The sequence below is a fragment of the Mustelus asterias genome, chromosome 19, assembly GCF_964213995.1.
Source record: "Mustelus asterias chromosome 19, sMusAst1.hap1.1, whole genome shotgun sequence".
In the NCBI taxonomy this organism is placed as follows: Eukaryota; Metazoa; Chordata; class Chondrichthyes; order Carcharhiniformes; family Triakidae; genus Mustelus; species Mustelus asterias.
The window spans coordinates 24,605,662-24,623,101 of record NC_135819.1 but is presented as its reverse complement, the minus strand read 5'-3'; the positions used below and the strand labels follow the sequence as shown (position 1 = coordinate 24,623,101).

General features: G+C 49.3%; 1 protein-coding gene across 1 annotated transcript in view; it reads right to left on the bottom strand.

Moving 5' to 3' along the window:
* LOC144507659 (EVI5-like protein) overlaps window positions 1-17,440 on the bottom strand; it is a 371,712-nt gene that overhangs the window by 227,910 nt on the left and 126,362 nt on the right. Inside the window, exons 3-4 of the mRNA XM_078234815.1 lie at window positions 6,363-6,506; window positions 2,005-2,094 (exon numbers count right to left, since the gene is read on the bottom strand). Coding sequence (XP_078090941.1) covers window positions 2,005-2,094; window positions 6,363-6,506 — 234 coding nt within the window. The remainder of the gene's footprint in view (window positions 1-2,004; window positions 2,095-6,362; window positions 6,507-17,440) is intronic.

Here is a 17,440-nt window from a genome sequence, read left to right as displayed (position 1 = left end):
GCCTGTTCGGGTACATTGAGGGAGATTTTAGAACATAGAACAGTACAGCACAGAACAGGCCCTTCAGCCCACGATGTTGTGCCGAGCTTTATCTGAAACCAAGATCAAGCTATCCCACTCCCTATCATCCTGGTGTGCTCCATGTGCCTATCCAATAACCGCTTAAATGTTCTTAAAGTGTCTGACTCCACTATCACTGCAGGCAGTCCATTCCACACCCCAACCACTCTCTGCGTAAAGAACCTACCTCTGATATCCTTCCTATATCTCCCACCACGAACCCTATAGTTATGCCCCCTTGTAATAGCTCCATCCACCCGAGGAAATAGTCTTTGAACGTTCACTCTATCTATCCCCTTCATCATTTTATAAACCTCTATTAAGTCTCCCCTCAGCCTCCTCCGCTCCAGAGAGAACAGCCCTAGCTCCCTCAACCTTTCCTCATAAGACCTACCCTCCAAACCAGGCAGCATCCTGGTAAATCTCCTCTGCACTCTTTCCAGCGCTTCCACATCCTTCTTATAGTGAGGTGACCAGAACTGCACACAATATTCCAAATGTGGTCTCACCAAGATCCTGTACAGTTGCAGCATAACCCCACGGCTCTTAAACTACCATGGTAAATGCACCTAAGCAGCACGTCTTTGGACTTTGGGAGGAAACTGGAGCACCTGGAGGAAACCCACGCAGACACGGGGAGAACATGCAAACTCCACACAAACCGTGACCCAAGCCGGAAATCGAACCCAGTTCCCTGGCACTGTGAGGCAGCAGTGCTAACCACTGTGCCACCCTATTCTTGCGGGTCCCAAGTGCTCTTGCTTGGATGCACCACAGAACCCCTACAGTGCAGAAGGAGGTCATTTGGCCCATCAGGTCTGCACCAACATTCCGAAAGAGCACCTTACCAAGGCCCACTACCCTCCCCACCCCAACATAACTCCATGCATTTACCATGGCTAATCCCCTTAACCTACACACATTGAACACCAAGCGGCAATTTAGCATCGTCACTCCACCTATCCTGCTCATCTTTGCTCATCAAGAGGTAATTTAGCATGGCCATTCCATCTATTCTACACATCTTTGGACTGTGCGAGGAAACCGGAGCACTCAGAGGAAACCCACGCAGACACGGGGAGAATGTGCAAACTCCACACAGACAGTGACCCGAGGCCGGAATTGAACCCGGGTCCCTGGCGCTGTGAGGCAGCGGTGCTAACCACTGTGCCGCCCACAGTTTTGTCCAATTCACCTTTCACTGACCATTAAGCACTGCTGAAAGAAAGCAGCATCGTTACAAAGAGCACAGGCTGCGGAAGCCAGAGTGAATCAGCAGAGATTGATGATAGATCAGAGGGTGGGACAGAGAAGCTGAGGATGAAGTGAAGGGAAATTTATTAAAGGACATGCACAGAAATTGAATTTTACATCTCTGACTGAGTGTATATTCCCAGAACAAAGCCAGCCTTTTCTTCCAGCTTCAGAACAGCGCTGCACGGACACAGAGATGAGGCCCACATAGCCAGGGTGGGAAAATAGAACTCCTTGCCATCACTTCAGTCTGAACAATAAAGTGAGAACATTCCTTCAGCATTGATCAGCGCACGGGTTCCGCATGATTTCACTGGCCTTTGGTACGTAAACGATCACAGGAACAATAGCAGCGATTCAATAACAGGAAACGACAATTTTTAAAAGTGCCAGTTCCTGCAGCAACCCATCAAATATGGAAGCACGGGAAAGTACTGTTTACGACGCTGTGCACAGCTCACCAATCCTCCTCCTTCCCTCATCTGGGAGGAGACAAATATGTTCCAGTTTGGTGGAGGGGGAAAATTACGACAATAATTTACTTGGTGACAAAATTATTAAACAGGGCTTCAGCCTTCACAAGCTCTTTTACAAAGGTTAGCTGGGGCAGCAAGAATGAATTAAATCTCAGGCACTGAGATAGGTCTGTGCCGATGATTTAGTTCCCGCTGGCAGTGAGATTGCTTTTACCTGAGACATGCCTTCCATATCAAGTTGCATCAGTTCTGCCTGGTTAAATTGAAGGATGGCCATCCCGATGCGAAACACTATCTCCAAACCCTGCCGACACAAAAAAAAGGATGTCACAGTGAACAGAGAACACAGAAGGGAAAGTATCAAAAGCGGAGCAGAACAAGGGTACAAAATGCAAAGCAGAAGAGGGGAGGTAGCTAAATGGATCCAAAATTGGCTTGATGACAGAAGCCAGAGGGTGGTTGTAAAGGGTAGTTTTTCAAACTGGAGGCCTGTGACCAGCGGTGTGCCTTAGGGATCAGTGCTGGATCCACTGTTACTTGTCATTTATATCAATGATTTGGATGAGAATTTAGGAGACATGGTTAGTAAGTTTGCAGATGACACCAAGATGGGTGGCATAGTGGACAGTGAAGAAAGTAATCCCTGATTGCAACGGGATCTTGATCAATTGGGCCAGTGGGCTGACGGATGGCAGATAGAGTTTAATTTAGATAAATGCGAGGTGATGCATTTTGGTAGATTGAACCAGGGCAGGACTTACACAGTTAATGGTAGGGCACTGGGGAGAGTTACAGAACAAAGAGATCTAGGGGTACAGGTTCATAGCTCCTTGAAAGTGGAGTCACAGGTGGACAGAATGGTGAAGAAGGCATTCTTCATACTTGGTTTCATTGGTCAGAATATTGAATACAGGAGTTGGGACATCGTCTGAAGTTGTACACAACATTGGTCAGGCCACACTTGGAATACTGTGTACAGTTCTGGTCACCCTATTATAGAAAGGATATTATTAAACTAGAAAGAGTGCAGTAAAGATTTACCAGGATGCTATTGGGGCTTGATGGTTTGAGTTATAAGGAGTGGCTGGATAGACTGGGACTTTTTTCTCTGGAGCGTAGGAGGCTGAGGGGGTGATCTTATAGAAGTCTATAAAATAATGAGGGGCACAGATCAGCCAGATAGTCAATATCTTTTCCCAAGGATAGAGCATAGGTTTAAGGTGAGAGGGGAGAGATACAAAAGGGTCCAGAGGAGCAATTGTTTCACAGAGGGTGGTGAGTTGTCTGGGACAAGCTGCCAGAGGTAGTAGTAGAGGCGGGTACAATTTTGCCTTTTAAAAAGCATTTAGACTGTTACATGGGTAAGATGGGTATAGAGGGATATGGGCCAAATGAGGGCAATTGGGACCAGCTTAGGGGTTTTAAAAAAAAAGGCAGCATTGACAAATTGGGCCTGTTTCCATGCTGTAAACCTCTATGACTCTATGAGTCAGCAACACTACCAATTGCTTGGTTCAGCCACACCAGCTTTGAGAAGGTTAAGGGATTCACATGAGCCCTTTGGCACATCATAACATTCAAGGCTATAGGCCAAGTGCTGGTAAATGGGATTAAGTGGGAGGTCAGGTGTTTCTCGCATGTCAGTGCAGACTCATGGGCTGAAGGGCCTCTTCTGCACTGTATGACTCCATGAATGAGGTGAAACCTCATCACTGAGATCTAGCCTGACTCTCATCTCCATCATACGGTCATCACAAATCACTGACAAGAACATAACATAGAACGTAGAACATAGAAGAGTACAGCACAGAACAGGCCCTTCGGCCCACAATGTTGTGCCGAGCTTTATCTGAAACCAAGATCAAGCTATCGCACTTCCTATCATCCTGGTGTGCTCCATGTGCCTATCCAATAACCGCTTAAATGTTCCTAAAGTGTCTGACTCCACTATCACTGCAGGCAGTCCATTCCACACCCCAACCACTCTGAGTAAAGATGATAACTGTCAATCAACCTGAACAGAGCAACATATTCACCAGCTCATGACAAACCACAAGCAGCTTAAAACAAAGACCCTGCCTACCATTAGTTTTCCCTATTTGAGAGATTTTTTCAGAGGTGGTGACTCAAATCATTTTGCATATTTAATCGCCACACTCAGCATTCGAAGAGCAGGAATAGTGCAGCAAGGAGCAACAACTCTTGTAACTTTTCACCATCGAGAACAGCTGTCAGTGTTAGACAGGTAGGGGCGGGGAAAGAGTGCACTGGGAGGATTCCACATCAGCATCAAGTTTCCTAACTACCCGAAGCTGCAAGCTTCAATGGGCAGTCTATGTCAAAACGGCAAATCAGGAGGCAACCGTTTGGGTGTGACCTTTCACATCAGGGGCTTGCTGTGAGGAGGGTGGAAGCATAATGAGGGAGGGGAGAAAGGAAAGAGATAAAAAGCAAAACACCGCGGATGCTGGAATCTAAAACCAAAACAGAAAACGCTGGTCAATCTCAGCGGGTCTGACAGCATCTGTGGAGAGAGAATAGAGCCAACGTTTTGACTCCGATAAAGGGTCATCCTGACTTGAAACGTGGGGTCGATTCTCTCTCCACAGATGCTGTCAGATCTGCTGAGATTTTCCAGCATTTTCTGTTTTTGTTCTAAAAGCATGAGATTGCTCCACCCACGGAATATTCAAGAAATTTCAAAGTGAGCATTAGCTTCAGTGCACAACATGAAGTGGATCATTAGAAGGCAGCACCTCGACACGAGACAAGAGCTTTGCACGTGGGGTGTTTGTTTGGCTTGGTGCTGTCAATGAGCTGCTGACATTTAGCTGTCACTTTCCTACTTGGGGCTGTTCCGGATTGTATCCCGACAAGGACAGGCCCTGAACCCAAGAGGAATGGAGGAGAAATTAACACATTTCAGGGAGGCAGCTCTGAAGGGAAGTCACTCCAATGAGTTTGAGTGCGTCTCTCAGAGACTGACTGCACACCATCATTCATTGCCTTTCCCTTGGTGGCACAGAGGTTAGCACTGCTGCCTCTCAGTGCCAGGGACCTGGGTTCAACTCCCGGCTTGGGTCACTGTCTGTGCGGAGTCTGCACATTCTCCCCGTGTCTGTGTGGATTTCCTCCGGGTGCTCCAGTTTCCTCCTACAGTCCAAAGATGTGGTTAGGTTGACTGGCCATGCTAAATTGCCCCTTGTCAAGGGGTTAGTAGGGTAAATAAGTAGGGTTATGGGGATAGGGCTTGTGGTTGGTGCAGAATCGATGGGCTGAATGGCCTCCTTCTGCACTATAGGGATTCTATGATTCAATGGGATGGTGTCAGACCCTTAGTGAAATATAAAACAGGAGATCACATTAACGGACCATCTGAAGCCAGATGACCCCAGCATGTGATGCTCCAATACAGAGAGTGAAATCTATCTCCAGTCTCAAAGAACAAAGAACAGTACAGCCAAGGAACAGGATCTTCGGTCCACCAAGCCTGTGCTGACACAGATGCCTCTCTAATCCAATATTGTCTTGCCTCTAAGTGGTCGTTATCCCTCTATTCCTTGCCTGTTCATGTATTTATCCAGATGACACTTCAACTTTGTTACATAATCTGCTTCCAACACCTTCTCCGGCAGCACGTTCCAGGCATTCACCACCCTCTGTATGAAAAACTTGCCCCTTACATCTCTTTTAAATTTTCCCCCTCTCACTTTCAACCCCTGCCCCCGAGTAATTAGAACATAGAAAAAATATAGCACAAACAGGCCCTTCGGCCCACAAGTTGCGCCGGTCATGTCCCTACCTACCCAGGCTTATATATAGGCTTACCTATAACCCTCAATCCTATTAAGTCCCATGTAGTCATCCAGAAGTCTCTTAAAAGACCCCATCAGGTTGGTCTCCACCACCACTGATGGCAGCCGATTCCACGCACCCACCACCCTCTGAGTGAAAAACTTACCCCTGACATCTCCCCTGTACCTACCCCCCAGCACCTTAAACGTGTGTCCTCTCGTAGCAACCATTTCCACCCTGGGAAAAAGCCTCTGAGAGTCCACACGATCTATTCCTCTCAACATCTTGTACACCTCTATTAGGTCTCCTCTCATCCTACGTCTCTCCAAGGAGAAAAGACCGAGCTCCCTCAACCTATCCTCATAAGGCATGCCAACTAATCCAGGCAACATCCTTGTAAATCTTCTCTGCACCCTTTCAATCATTTCCACATCCCTCCTGCAATGAGGCGACCAGAACTGAGCACAGTACTCCAAGTGGGGTCTGACGAGGGTCTTATATAGCTGCATCATTATCCCCGGACTCCTAAACTCAATCCCTCGATTGATGAAGGCCACACACCAGACGCCATAATTGACCCGTCGACCCTGGGAAAAAGACCCTGACTATCATTCGGAGTTTGATATTAACTGGGCGGGGGGGGGGGGGGGGGGGGGGGGGGGGGGGCGGCGGTTGGGGATAAAGGCGAGTGTACCCAGCACAGACCTGAAGCAAATCTGACCATGCAAATTGATTCTATTTGAGTTCAATCACTTAATGAGACTGCGAAGGGCTTACCTCATACATAAATATGTCAAATATTCGAGTCGCTAATGGCAGTGAAAAGGTGGTGAGAAAAATCGTTAGGAACCAGGAGGATGCGTACATCGACGTGTGGAAGCTTTGTGAGCGAAAGTGTACGTGCAATTCAGGCAACTGGTCCTGAGGAAGAGAATAAAAAGCAAAACATCAACATGAAATTTAAAACATACACGGAAGCAGACTCGACCAAAATGCAGAGAGCGCAGTTCTTTTGAAATGGCCCAAGTTTAAAGGCTGATGTGTCTCAAGTCACAACACAAGTCATTGAAGTTCCAGTGTAAGCTATCAAAGGGAAGGCGGTTAGTAACTCAAGTTCAGTATGTCTTGGCCAATGTTTATCCCTCAAAATATCACAAAAATAGACAGATGATCTGGCCATCATTGCGTTGCTGGATGTGGGAGCTTACTGTGCACACATTTCCCACATTGTAACAGGGAGGGTCCTCGAGAGGGTGCAGAATGGCTTCAGGGTTGGGGTATTTTGGCGAGGAGGTTAGGTCGGAAATGGTGCGGTTGATCTCCTTGCAGCAAAGGAGATTGAGCAGAGGTTTGATGGAGGTGGACACAATGAGGACAGGTTTGGGTAAGGTAGCCAAAAGAAAACGGTTCCCATTAGTTGATGCTGCACGGACCAAGGGGGATACAGATTTACGATTCTGGTAAAGAGACGCAGGGGAATGTGAGGAAGAAAATTCTTACACAGCGAGTGGTAATGAGCTGGAATACTGTCAATGAGGGTAGGTGGAAACCATGAACAATTTCAAAATAGGGACTCAAGAGGAATCCGTTTCCTGGGCTATCGGGTCACTCGACACAGAACCAGTATGGGCTCGATGTGCCGAATGACCTCCTCCTCTGCCAATAACTCCTCTCTTATGACCAAACTTCAAGCAGTATTTCATTGGCTGTAAAATGCTTTGCGATAGACTGAGGCCAAAACAGGCACTACAGAAATGCAAGCTTTTCTCTTTTTCCAATTGCATTACGCAGCCCATTTATAAACTTCTGGGATAAAAACGAGAGCTAGACCCCTGACTGGAACATTCCTGATCATACCAGGGGTACAGCAGTCAGCAAAGAGAATACTGGATCAGCAACCCAGAGATCTCAGTTCAAACTCTACACTGATTCAACAAGTCTGGTCATTCATACACTGACTCCAGGAAATCTCCATGAATCATAGAAATATATAGAGATAGCACAGGAAAAGGCCATTTGGCCCATTATGTCTATGCTAGCTCTTTGAAAGAACAGCTGTGTTTGGTCCCACCCCCCTGCCTCGCATCCGTAACCCTACAACACCCTAAGCCACCCAATTCCCTTGAAAATTATTTATGGAATCAGCTCCCACCATCTTCTCAAGTAGAACGTTCCAGATCCCAACAAATTTGAATTGAAAATAAAAGTTCTCATCCCACCTCTAGATCCTTTGTCAATCTTTTTATTGACCAACTCAAGGGAATGGTTTTTACTTTATCTATTCTATCCAAAGCTAGCATCTTAAACCTCCGCTTCCGCTATTCCAAGGAGAACAGTCCAAACTTTTCCAACCTCTCCTGATAACTGAAGCCCACAATCCTGATAACATCCTGGCCATATGCAATGGCCTCTGCATCTTTCCTAAAGTGTGGTGCCCAGAATTGTCCACAATACCTTTGAGGACAATTAGGGATGGGCAATGAATGCAGGCCTGGCCAGTGAAGCTACAACCCTTGAATGAATAAAAAATTAAATAATACTCCATCTGAGGACTAACCACCACTTTTTAAAATGTATTCATGAGTGGGATATGAGTCGGACTGGTCAGACCAGCATTTATTGCCCAATCCTAATTGTCCTCAAGAAGGTTGTAGGTGAGCATGGTGGCACAGTGGTTAGCGCTGCTGCTCACAGTGCCAGGGACCCAGGTTCGATTCCGGGCTTGGATCATTGTCTGAGAATTTGCACATTCTCCTCGTGTCTGCGTGGGTTTCCTCCGGGCGCTCCGGTTTCCTCCCACAGTCCAAAGGTGTGCGGGTTAGGTGGATTGGCCATGCTCAATTGCCCCTTAGTGTCAGGGGGACTAGCTAGAGTAAATGTATGGGGTTATGGGGATAGGGCCTGGGTGGGATTGTGTTCAGTCCAGACTTGATGGGCCAAATGGCCTCCTTCTGCACTGTAGGGATTCAATGATTCTATGAGCTGCCTTCTTGAGCTACTGCAGCCCATGTGGTATAGGTACACTCACAGCACTGTTAGGTACGAGTTCCTGGATTTTGACCCAGCCATGATGTGGAGATGCCGGCATTGGACTGGGGTAAACACAGTAAGAAGTTTAACAACACCAGGTTAAAGTCCAACAGGTTTATTTGGTAGCAAAAGCCACACAAGCCTTCGGAGCTCCGAAACCCACGCAGACACGAGGAGAATGTGCAAACTCCACACAGACAGTGACCCAAGCCGGGAATCGAACCCAGGACCCTGGAGCTGTGAAGCAGCAGTGCTAACCACTGTGCTACCGTGGGAAGCACCGCTGGATTTGACCTCCCCAGTAGTTAAGCGGTCAGACTGCAGTAAAACTCTGACTGGTTCAGTTAAATGACCTTTCAGCAGACTGGAAAAAGGTGTCTGTCTCTCTTCTCTCTCCTCCCTCCACCCCGGCCAGCCTGAGTTCTGAAGAAAGATCATCAAACTGGAGCAGTGATTCTGCTTCTCTCGTCCTCCACGGATACTGTCAGATATGCTGAACATTTCCAACACTTCCTCTTTCAGCTTTCCAACACTGGTAGCTTTTCACTCTGACCTCTTCCTGCTTCTATTTCTTGTGTTCTTGTGTATTCATGCTCAATCAGCAACCTTGAATTAGCCAGTGGAAAATTTGTGTTGATGCATTAAGCGAGCTCACAAAGAAGCGACTAACTGCTCAGGAGAAGCTGCGGAGTGCTGGAATGATAATGCATACAGCTGAGCAGTTCCAATTTCACAGATTAACGCCGTGTTGAAGAACCATTACAACTAGGCCCTACAACGTATGCGCAGAAGAGGTTTCTATTGAACAAGCAAACTCAGAAACCCACAGCGTATTCCACATTAACCTGTACATGCAGAGCAAACCTGAAATACATATCATCCCACCCATCTTTATGGTACTTCAGGAATCCGATTCGAGAGGGGGGGGGGGGGGAAACGAGGGACCCGGTTGGGGAGAGGAGGGGGAACGAGGGACCCGGTTGGGGAGAGGAGGGGGAACGAGGGACCCGGTTGGGGAGAGGAGGGGGAACGAGGGACCCGGTTGGGGAGAGGAGGGGGAACGAGGGACCCGGTTGGGGAGAGGAGGGGGAACGAGGGACCCGGTTGGGGAGAGGAGGGGGAACGAGGGACCCGGTTGGGGAGAGGAGGGGGAACGAGGGACCCGGTTGGGGAGAGGAGGGGGAACGAGGGACCCGGTTGGGGAGAGGAGGGGGAACGAGGGACCCGGTTGGGGAGAGGAGGGGGAACGAGGGACCCGGTTGGGGAGAGGAGGGGGAACGAGGGACCCGGTTGGGGAGAGGAGGGGGAACGAGGGACCCGGTTGGGGAGAGGAGGGGGAACGAGGGACCCGGTTGGGGAGAGGAAGGGGAACGAGGGACCCGGTTGGGGAGAGGAGGGGGAACGAGGGACCCGGTTGGGGAGAGGAGGGGGAACGAGGGACCCGGTTGGGGAGAGGAGGGGGAACGAGGGACCCGGTTGGGGAGAGGAGGGGGAACGAGGGACCCGGTTGGGGAGAGGTGGGGGAACGAGGGACCCGGTTGGGGAGAGGTGGGGGAACGAGGGACCCGGTTGGGGAGAGGAGGGGGAACGAGGGACCCGGTTGGGGAGAGGAGGGGGAACGAGGGACCCGGTTGGGGAGAGGAGGGGGAACGAGGGACCCGGTTGGGGAGAGGAGGGGGAACGAGGGACCCGGTTGGGGAGAGGAGGGGGAACGAGGGACCCGGTTGGGGAGAGGAGGGGGAACGAGGGACCCGGTTGGGGAGAGGAGGGGGAACGAGGGACCCGGTTGGGGAGAGGAGGGGGAACGAGGGACCCGGTTGGGGAGAGGAGGGGGAACGAGGGACCCGGTTGGGGAGAGGAGGGGGAACGAGGGACCCGGTTGGGGAGAGGAGGGGGAACGAGGGACCCGGTTGGGGAGAGGAGGGGGAACGAGGGACCCGGTTGGGGAGAGGAGGGGGAACGAGGGACCCGGTTGGGGAGAGGAGGGGGAACGAGGGACCCGGTTGGGGAGAGGAGGGGGAACGAGGGACCCGGTTGGGGAGAGGAGGGGGAACGAGGGACCCGGTTGGGGAGAGGAGGGGGAACGAGGGACCCGGTTGGGGAGAGGAGGGGGAACGAGGAACCCGGTTGGGGAGAGGAGGGGGAACGAGGGACCCGGTTGGGGAGAGGAGGGGGAAACGAGGCAACCGGTTGGGGAGAGGAGGGGGAACGAGGGACCCGGTTGGGGAGAGGAGGGGGAACGAGGTTCCCGGTTGAGGAGAGGAGGGGGAACGAGGGGCCCGGTTGGAAGGGGGGGGGGGAGAGGAGAACTAGGGGCCCGGTTGGAGAGGGGGGGGTTGAAGAGGGAGAACGAGGGGCCCGGTTGGAGAGGGGGGGGGGGGGTGAAGAGGGACAACGAGGGGCCCGGTTGGAGAGGGGGGGGGGTAGAACGAGGGGCCCGGTTGGCGGGGGGGGGGGGAACGAGGGGCCCGGTTGGAGGGGGGGGGGGGAACGAGGGGCCCGGTTGGAGGGGGGGGGGGGAACGAGGGGCCCGGTTGGAAGGGGGGGGGAACGAGGGGCCCGGATGGAAGGGGGGGGAGAACGAGGGGCCCGGTGCAAGAGTGGGGGGCGGGGGGGAGAACGAGGGGCCCGGTTGGAGAGAGGAGGGGGAACTAGGGACCCGGTTGGAGAGAGGGGGGACGGAAACGAGGGACCCAGTTTGGGAGAGGAGGGGGAACGAGGGACCCGGTGTTGGGGAGAGGGGGAAGGAGAGAGCGGGTTGGAGGGAGGAGCAAGGAGAAATACGCTGGGGCCACTGCTGTAGAGTTTGTGAAATTCCAGCTCGTCTGGGAAGGTTCCACAGATCAAAGAGATCATTAATCCAACAGATTTCAATACCAAACCGTACAAATCCGTACAGCACATTGCACTCTTGAAGTCTGAGAAAGATTATGGATTGTGGATGAAAGCATTGAGTACAAGGATCCACAATTCCATCTCAAACATATTCACCTCTGTAGTTTAGGGTAACGAAGTTTGCAGACGGCACAAAGATAAGTGGAAAAGTGAATCGTGTGGAGGACGGAGAAGATCTGCAGAGAGATTTGGACAGGCTGAGTGAGTGGGCGAGGATATGGCAAATGGAGTATAACGTTGAGAAATGCGAGGTTATACACTTTGGAGGAAATAATATCAAATGGGATTACTATCTCAATGGAAACAAATTAAAACATGCTACCGTGCAAAGGGACCTGGGGGTCCTTGTGCATGAGACGCAAAAGCCCAGTCTGCAGGTGATCAAGAAGGCAAATGGGATGTTGGCCTATATTGCGAGGGGGATAGAATATAAAAGCAGGGATGTCTTGATGCACCTGTACAGGGCATTGGTGAGGCCGCAGCTGGAATACTGTGTGCAGTATTGGTCCCCTTATATGAGGAAGGATATATTGGCATTGGAGGGAGTGCAGAGAAGGTTCACCAGGTTGATACCGGAGATGAGGGGTTTGGATTATGAGGAGAGGCTGAGGAGATTGGGTTTGTACTCGTTGGAGTTTAGAAGGATGAGGGGGGATCTTATGGAGACTTATAAGATAATGCGGGGGCTGGATAGGGTGGAGGCGGAGAGATTCTTTCCACTTAGTAAGGAAGTTAAAACTAGAGGACACAGCCTCAAAATAAAGGGGGGTCGGTTTAAGACAGAGTTGAGGAGGAACTTCTTCTCCCAGAGGGTGGTGAATCTCTGGAATTCTCTGCCCACTGAGGTGGTGGAGGCTCCCTCGCTGAATATGTTTAAAACGCGGATGGATGGATTCCTGATCGGTAAGGGAATTAAGGGTTATGGAGATCAGGCGGGTAAGTGGTACTGATCCACGTCAGATCAGCCATGATCTTATTGAATGGCGGGGCAGGCTCGAGGGGCTAGATGGCCTACTCCTGCTCCTATTTCTTATGTTATGTTCTTATTGATGTGTGTTCCTGTTCTAGTGGTCACTGAGCATCACAGAAGCAGCTTGTATCAGTGCTATTCTGTGAATAGGAAGTTCAGAAAACTTGTTTGACTCAAGTTAATCAGCTTCCAGTAAAGCATGATTACACTGACCCAGCACAAACACATCCAATATTAGGCCTGAACGTGCAGGAACACAGCGTTTGGACTTTTCACTTCCCGGTTCATATTTGATCCAGATTGATGCCATTAGTTGCTGCAACACTGATCTACCTACAGCACGCAGGGGTCAGTGGGAATCAAGAAGCTGGGAACAGACTTGTTGAGGTGCGACACGAGGAGCTAAGTGAGATGCAATCTCTAAAATTCACCACTGCAAAAGTTATAGCCATTAAACTGAAAGAAGTAATCTCATCCTCCTTTACACATGGTTTATTTTACAATGAAAGATCAACAGAAGCATTTATCCTATTTTGGGGATCATTTTGCATGAGGTTAACTGTCGATGGGATGCCCAAGGTTCATCAATGGGTGGATCAAGGTGACCGAGGCCTTGTGCACCATGTGGGTCATGTCACGGTCAGGCAATCGAGTGCAGGAAGAAGTACAAAGAGCAGGCCAAGGTACGCAAGGTAAAAATTCAGAGCTTAAATTCTTGAAGTTCGTAAACTCAATCAAATTTGAGACACATCACATCTGTGACAAAGCCTGAAAGCTGTCCGTTTCTGTCATTATTCTTTGAATGATGACTCGAGAGACCAAGGGGATGCTCTTCTCACTGACTCTCTGCGGAATGGAGGGGTTTTCGAGCATGAAAACAGGCCCCTCAGCCCAACTCATCCATGCCGCCTTTGTTTTGTAACCACTAAGCTAGTCCCAATTGCCCACATTTGGCCCATATCCCCCTACACCAATCTTGCCCATGTAACTGTCTAAATGCTTTTTAAAAGATAAAATTGTACCCGCCTCTACTCCTACGTCTCACAGCTTGTTCCAGACACTCACCACCCTCTGTGTGGAAAAATTGCCCCTCTGGACACTTTTGTATCTCTCCCCTCTCACCTTCAACCTATGCCCTCTAGTTTTAGACTCCCCTACCTTTGGGAAAAGATGTTGACTATCGAGCTGATCTATGCCCCTCATTATTTTATAGACCTCTATAAGATCACCCCCAAGTCTCCTGCACTCTCGGGAAAAAAAGCCCCAATCTATCCAGCCTCTCCTTATAACTCAAACCTTCAAGTAGCGGTAGCTTCCTAGTAAAACTTTTCTGCACTCGTTCTAGTTTAATAATATCCTTTCTATAATAGGGTGACCAGTACACAGTGTTCCAAGTGTGGCCTTTCCATTGTCTTGCACAACTTCAACAAGACGTCCCAACTCCTGTATTCAATGCTCTGACCCATGAAACAAAGCATGCCAAATGCCCCCTTCACCACTCTGCTCACCTGTGACTCCACTTTCAAGGAGCTATGAACATGTACCCCTAGGTCTCTTTGTTCTGTAACTCTCCCCAACACCCTGCCATTACTTGAGTAAGTCCTGCCCTGGTTCAATCTACCAAAATGCATCACTTCGCATTTATCTAAATTAAACTCCACCTGCCATTCACCAGCCCACTGGCCCAATTGATCAAGATCCCGTTGCAATCCGAGATAACCTTCTTAGAACAAAGAACAGTACAGCACAGGAAACAGGCCCTTCGGCCCTCCAAGCCTGTGCCGCTCCTTGGTCCAACTAGACCAATCGTTTGTATCCCTCCATTCCCAGGCTGCTCATGTGACTATCCAGCTAAGTCTTAAACGATGTCAGCGTGCCTGCCTCCACCATCCTACTTGGCAGCGCATTCCAGGCCCCCACCACCCTCTGTGTAAAAAACGTCCCTCTGATGTCTGAGTTATACTTCGCCCCTCTCAGCTTGAGCCCGTGACCCCTCGTGATCGTCAATTCCGACCTGGGAAAAAGCTTCCCATTGTTCACCCTATCTATACCCTTCATAATCTTGTATACCTCTATTAGATCTCCCCTCATTCTCCGTCTTTCCAAGGAGAACAACCCCAGTCTACCCAATCTCTCCTCATAGCTAAGACCCTCCATACCAGGCAACATCCTGGTAAACCTTCTCTGCACTCTCTCCAATGCCTCCACGTCCTTCTGGTAGTGCGGCGACCTGAACTGGACACAGTACTCCAAATGTGGCCTAACCAGCGTTCTATACAGCTGCATCATCAGACTCCAGCTTTTATACTCTATACCCCGTCCTATAAAGGCAAGCATACCGTATGCCTTCTTCACCACCTTCTCCACCTGTGTTGCCACCTTCAAGGGTTTGTGGACTTGCACACCTATGTTTCTATATTCTGTGTTTCTATACTCCTGATGACTCTGCCATTTATTGTATAACTCCCCCCTACATTATTTCTTCCAAAATGCATCACTTCGCATTTATCCGGATTAAACTCCATCTGCCACCTCTCCGCCCAATTTTCCAGCCTATCTATATCCTGCTGTATTGCCCGACAATGCTCTTCGCTATCCGCAATTCCAGCCATCTTCGTGTCATCCGCAAACTTGCTGATTACACCAGTTACACCTTCTTCCAAATCATTTATATATATCACAAATAGCAGAGGTCCCAGTACAGAGCCCTGCGGAACACCACTGGTCACAGACCTCCAGCCAGAAAAAGACCCTTCGACCACTACCCTCTGTCTCCTATGGCCAAGCCAGTTCTCCACCCATCTAGCCACTTCTCCTTGTATCCCATGAGCCTTAACCTTCTTAACCAACCTGCCATGTGGGACTTTGTCAAATGCCTTACTGAAATCCATATAGACGACATCCACGGCCCTTCCTTCATCAACCGTTTTTGTCACTTCCTCAAAAAACTCCACCAAATTTGTAAGGCACGACCTCCCTCTTACAAAACCATGCTGTCTGTCACTAATGAGACTGTTTCGTTCTAAATGCACATACATCCTGTCTCTAATAATCCTCTCCAACAACTTCCCTACCACGGACGTCAAGCTCACCGGCCTATAATTTCCTGGGTTATCCCTGCTACCCTTCTTAAACAACGGGACCACATTTGCTATCCACTATGCCACCAATTTTGGCGTCATCTGCAAAATTACTAACTATGCCTTCTAAATTCTCATTCAAATCATTAATATCAATGACAAATGACAGTGGGCCCAGCACCGATCTCTGAGACACACCGCTGGTCACAAGCCTCTAGTTTCAAAAACAACGGTCTACAACCATCAAGCCAATTTTGTATCCATTTGGCTACCTCATGCCGGATTCTGAGAGATGAAAAAGATTAACAACCTACCATGTGGTACCTTGTCAAAGGCCTTGCTAAAGTCCATGTAGACAATATTGACTGCACTGCCCTCATCTACCTTCTTGGTTACCCTTTCAAAAAACTCAATCAAATTTGAGAGACATGATTTTCCACTCAAAGCCATGCTGACTGTCCCTAATCAGTCCTTTTCCCTCTAAATGCAGATGTGAGGCTCACCGGCCTGTAGGGTCCCAGCCTTTTCCATGCAGCCCTTTTTAAACAAAAGCACAACATTTGCCACCCTCCAATCTTCAGGCACCTCACCCGTGGCTGTTGATGATTCAAATATCTCTGCTCGGGGACCTGCAATTTCCTCCCTAGCCTCCCACAACATCCTGGGATACACTCCATCAGGTCCCAGGGATTTATCTAACTTGATGCGCTTAAGACTTCCAGCACCTCCTTCTCTAATATGTACACTCTTCAAGACATCACTATTTATTTCCCAAAGTTCCCTAACTACCATGCCTTTCTCAACAGAAAATACTGATGAGGAATATTCATTTAGGATCTCACCCATCTCTTGTGGATCCTCACATAGATGACCTTGTTGATCCTTAAGAGGCCCTACTCTCTCCCTTGTTACTCTTTTGGCCTTTATGAATTTGTAGAAGCTTTTTGGATTCTCCTTTGCCTTATCTGCCAAAGCAATCTCATGTCCCCTTTTTGCCCTCCTGATTTCTCTCTCAACTCTACTCCAACACAACATACTCTTCAAAGAATCCACTTGATCCCAGCTGCCGATGCATGTCATGCCTCCTCCTTCTTCTTGACGAGGGCCTCAATATCCTGAGTCATCCAAGGTTCCCTACTTCTACCAGCCTTGCCCTTCACTCCAAAAGGCATGTGCTTACCCTGAACCCTGGTTAACATTCGCCTGAAAGGCTCCAACTTACCAGCCGTCCCTTTGCCGGCCAACTGACTCCCCCAATTAACTTTTGAAAGTTCCTGCCTGAAACCATCAAAATTGGCCTGGCCCCAATTTAGAATTTTAACTTTTGGGCCAGACCTATCATTCTCCATAGCTATCTCACAACTAATGGAATTATGGTCACTGGTCCCAAAGTGATCCCTCACTCACATATCTGTCACCTGCCCTTCCTTACTTCCCAAGAGGAGGTCAAGTTTGAAATCAAGGGCTTCATAGTCATTGCTGGAAGTGGCCTGGGAGACAACAATCTCAACAGATTCTGAAGAAAATACTCAAATGACGGAAAAATAGCCAATCAGAGCTCTCTCAGAAAACGACCTATCCCTCTTCCATGATCATACCCTGCAAGGTAGGTTGATGCGTAACTCACACAAGTTTAAACTCACACAAGCGTGCATAGACACTGGAACAGTCGCTGATTGTTGAAACATCGATACTACAAAGAGACGAAGGGCCCTTACCGTCGTAGGCGTATCATGCTGCCACACCTATGGCTCGGGTGGGATTTGCACTATTTTCGCATCAACAGGATGCACTCCCATCTTTCTCATCTCCTGGGTAGCAAGCCATGAGGCCAAGTAAAGGATTGTGGGCACTGAATGCTCACTGGAATGGTCCTCCTA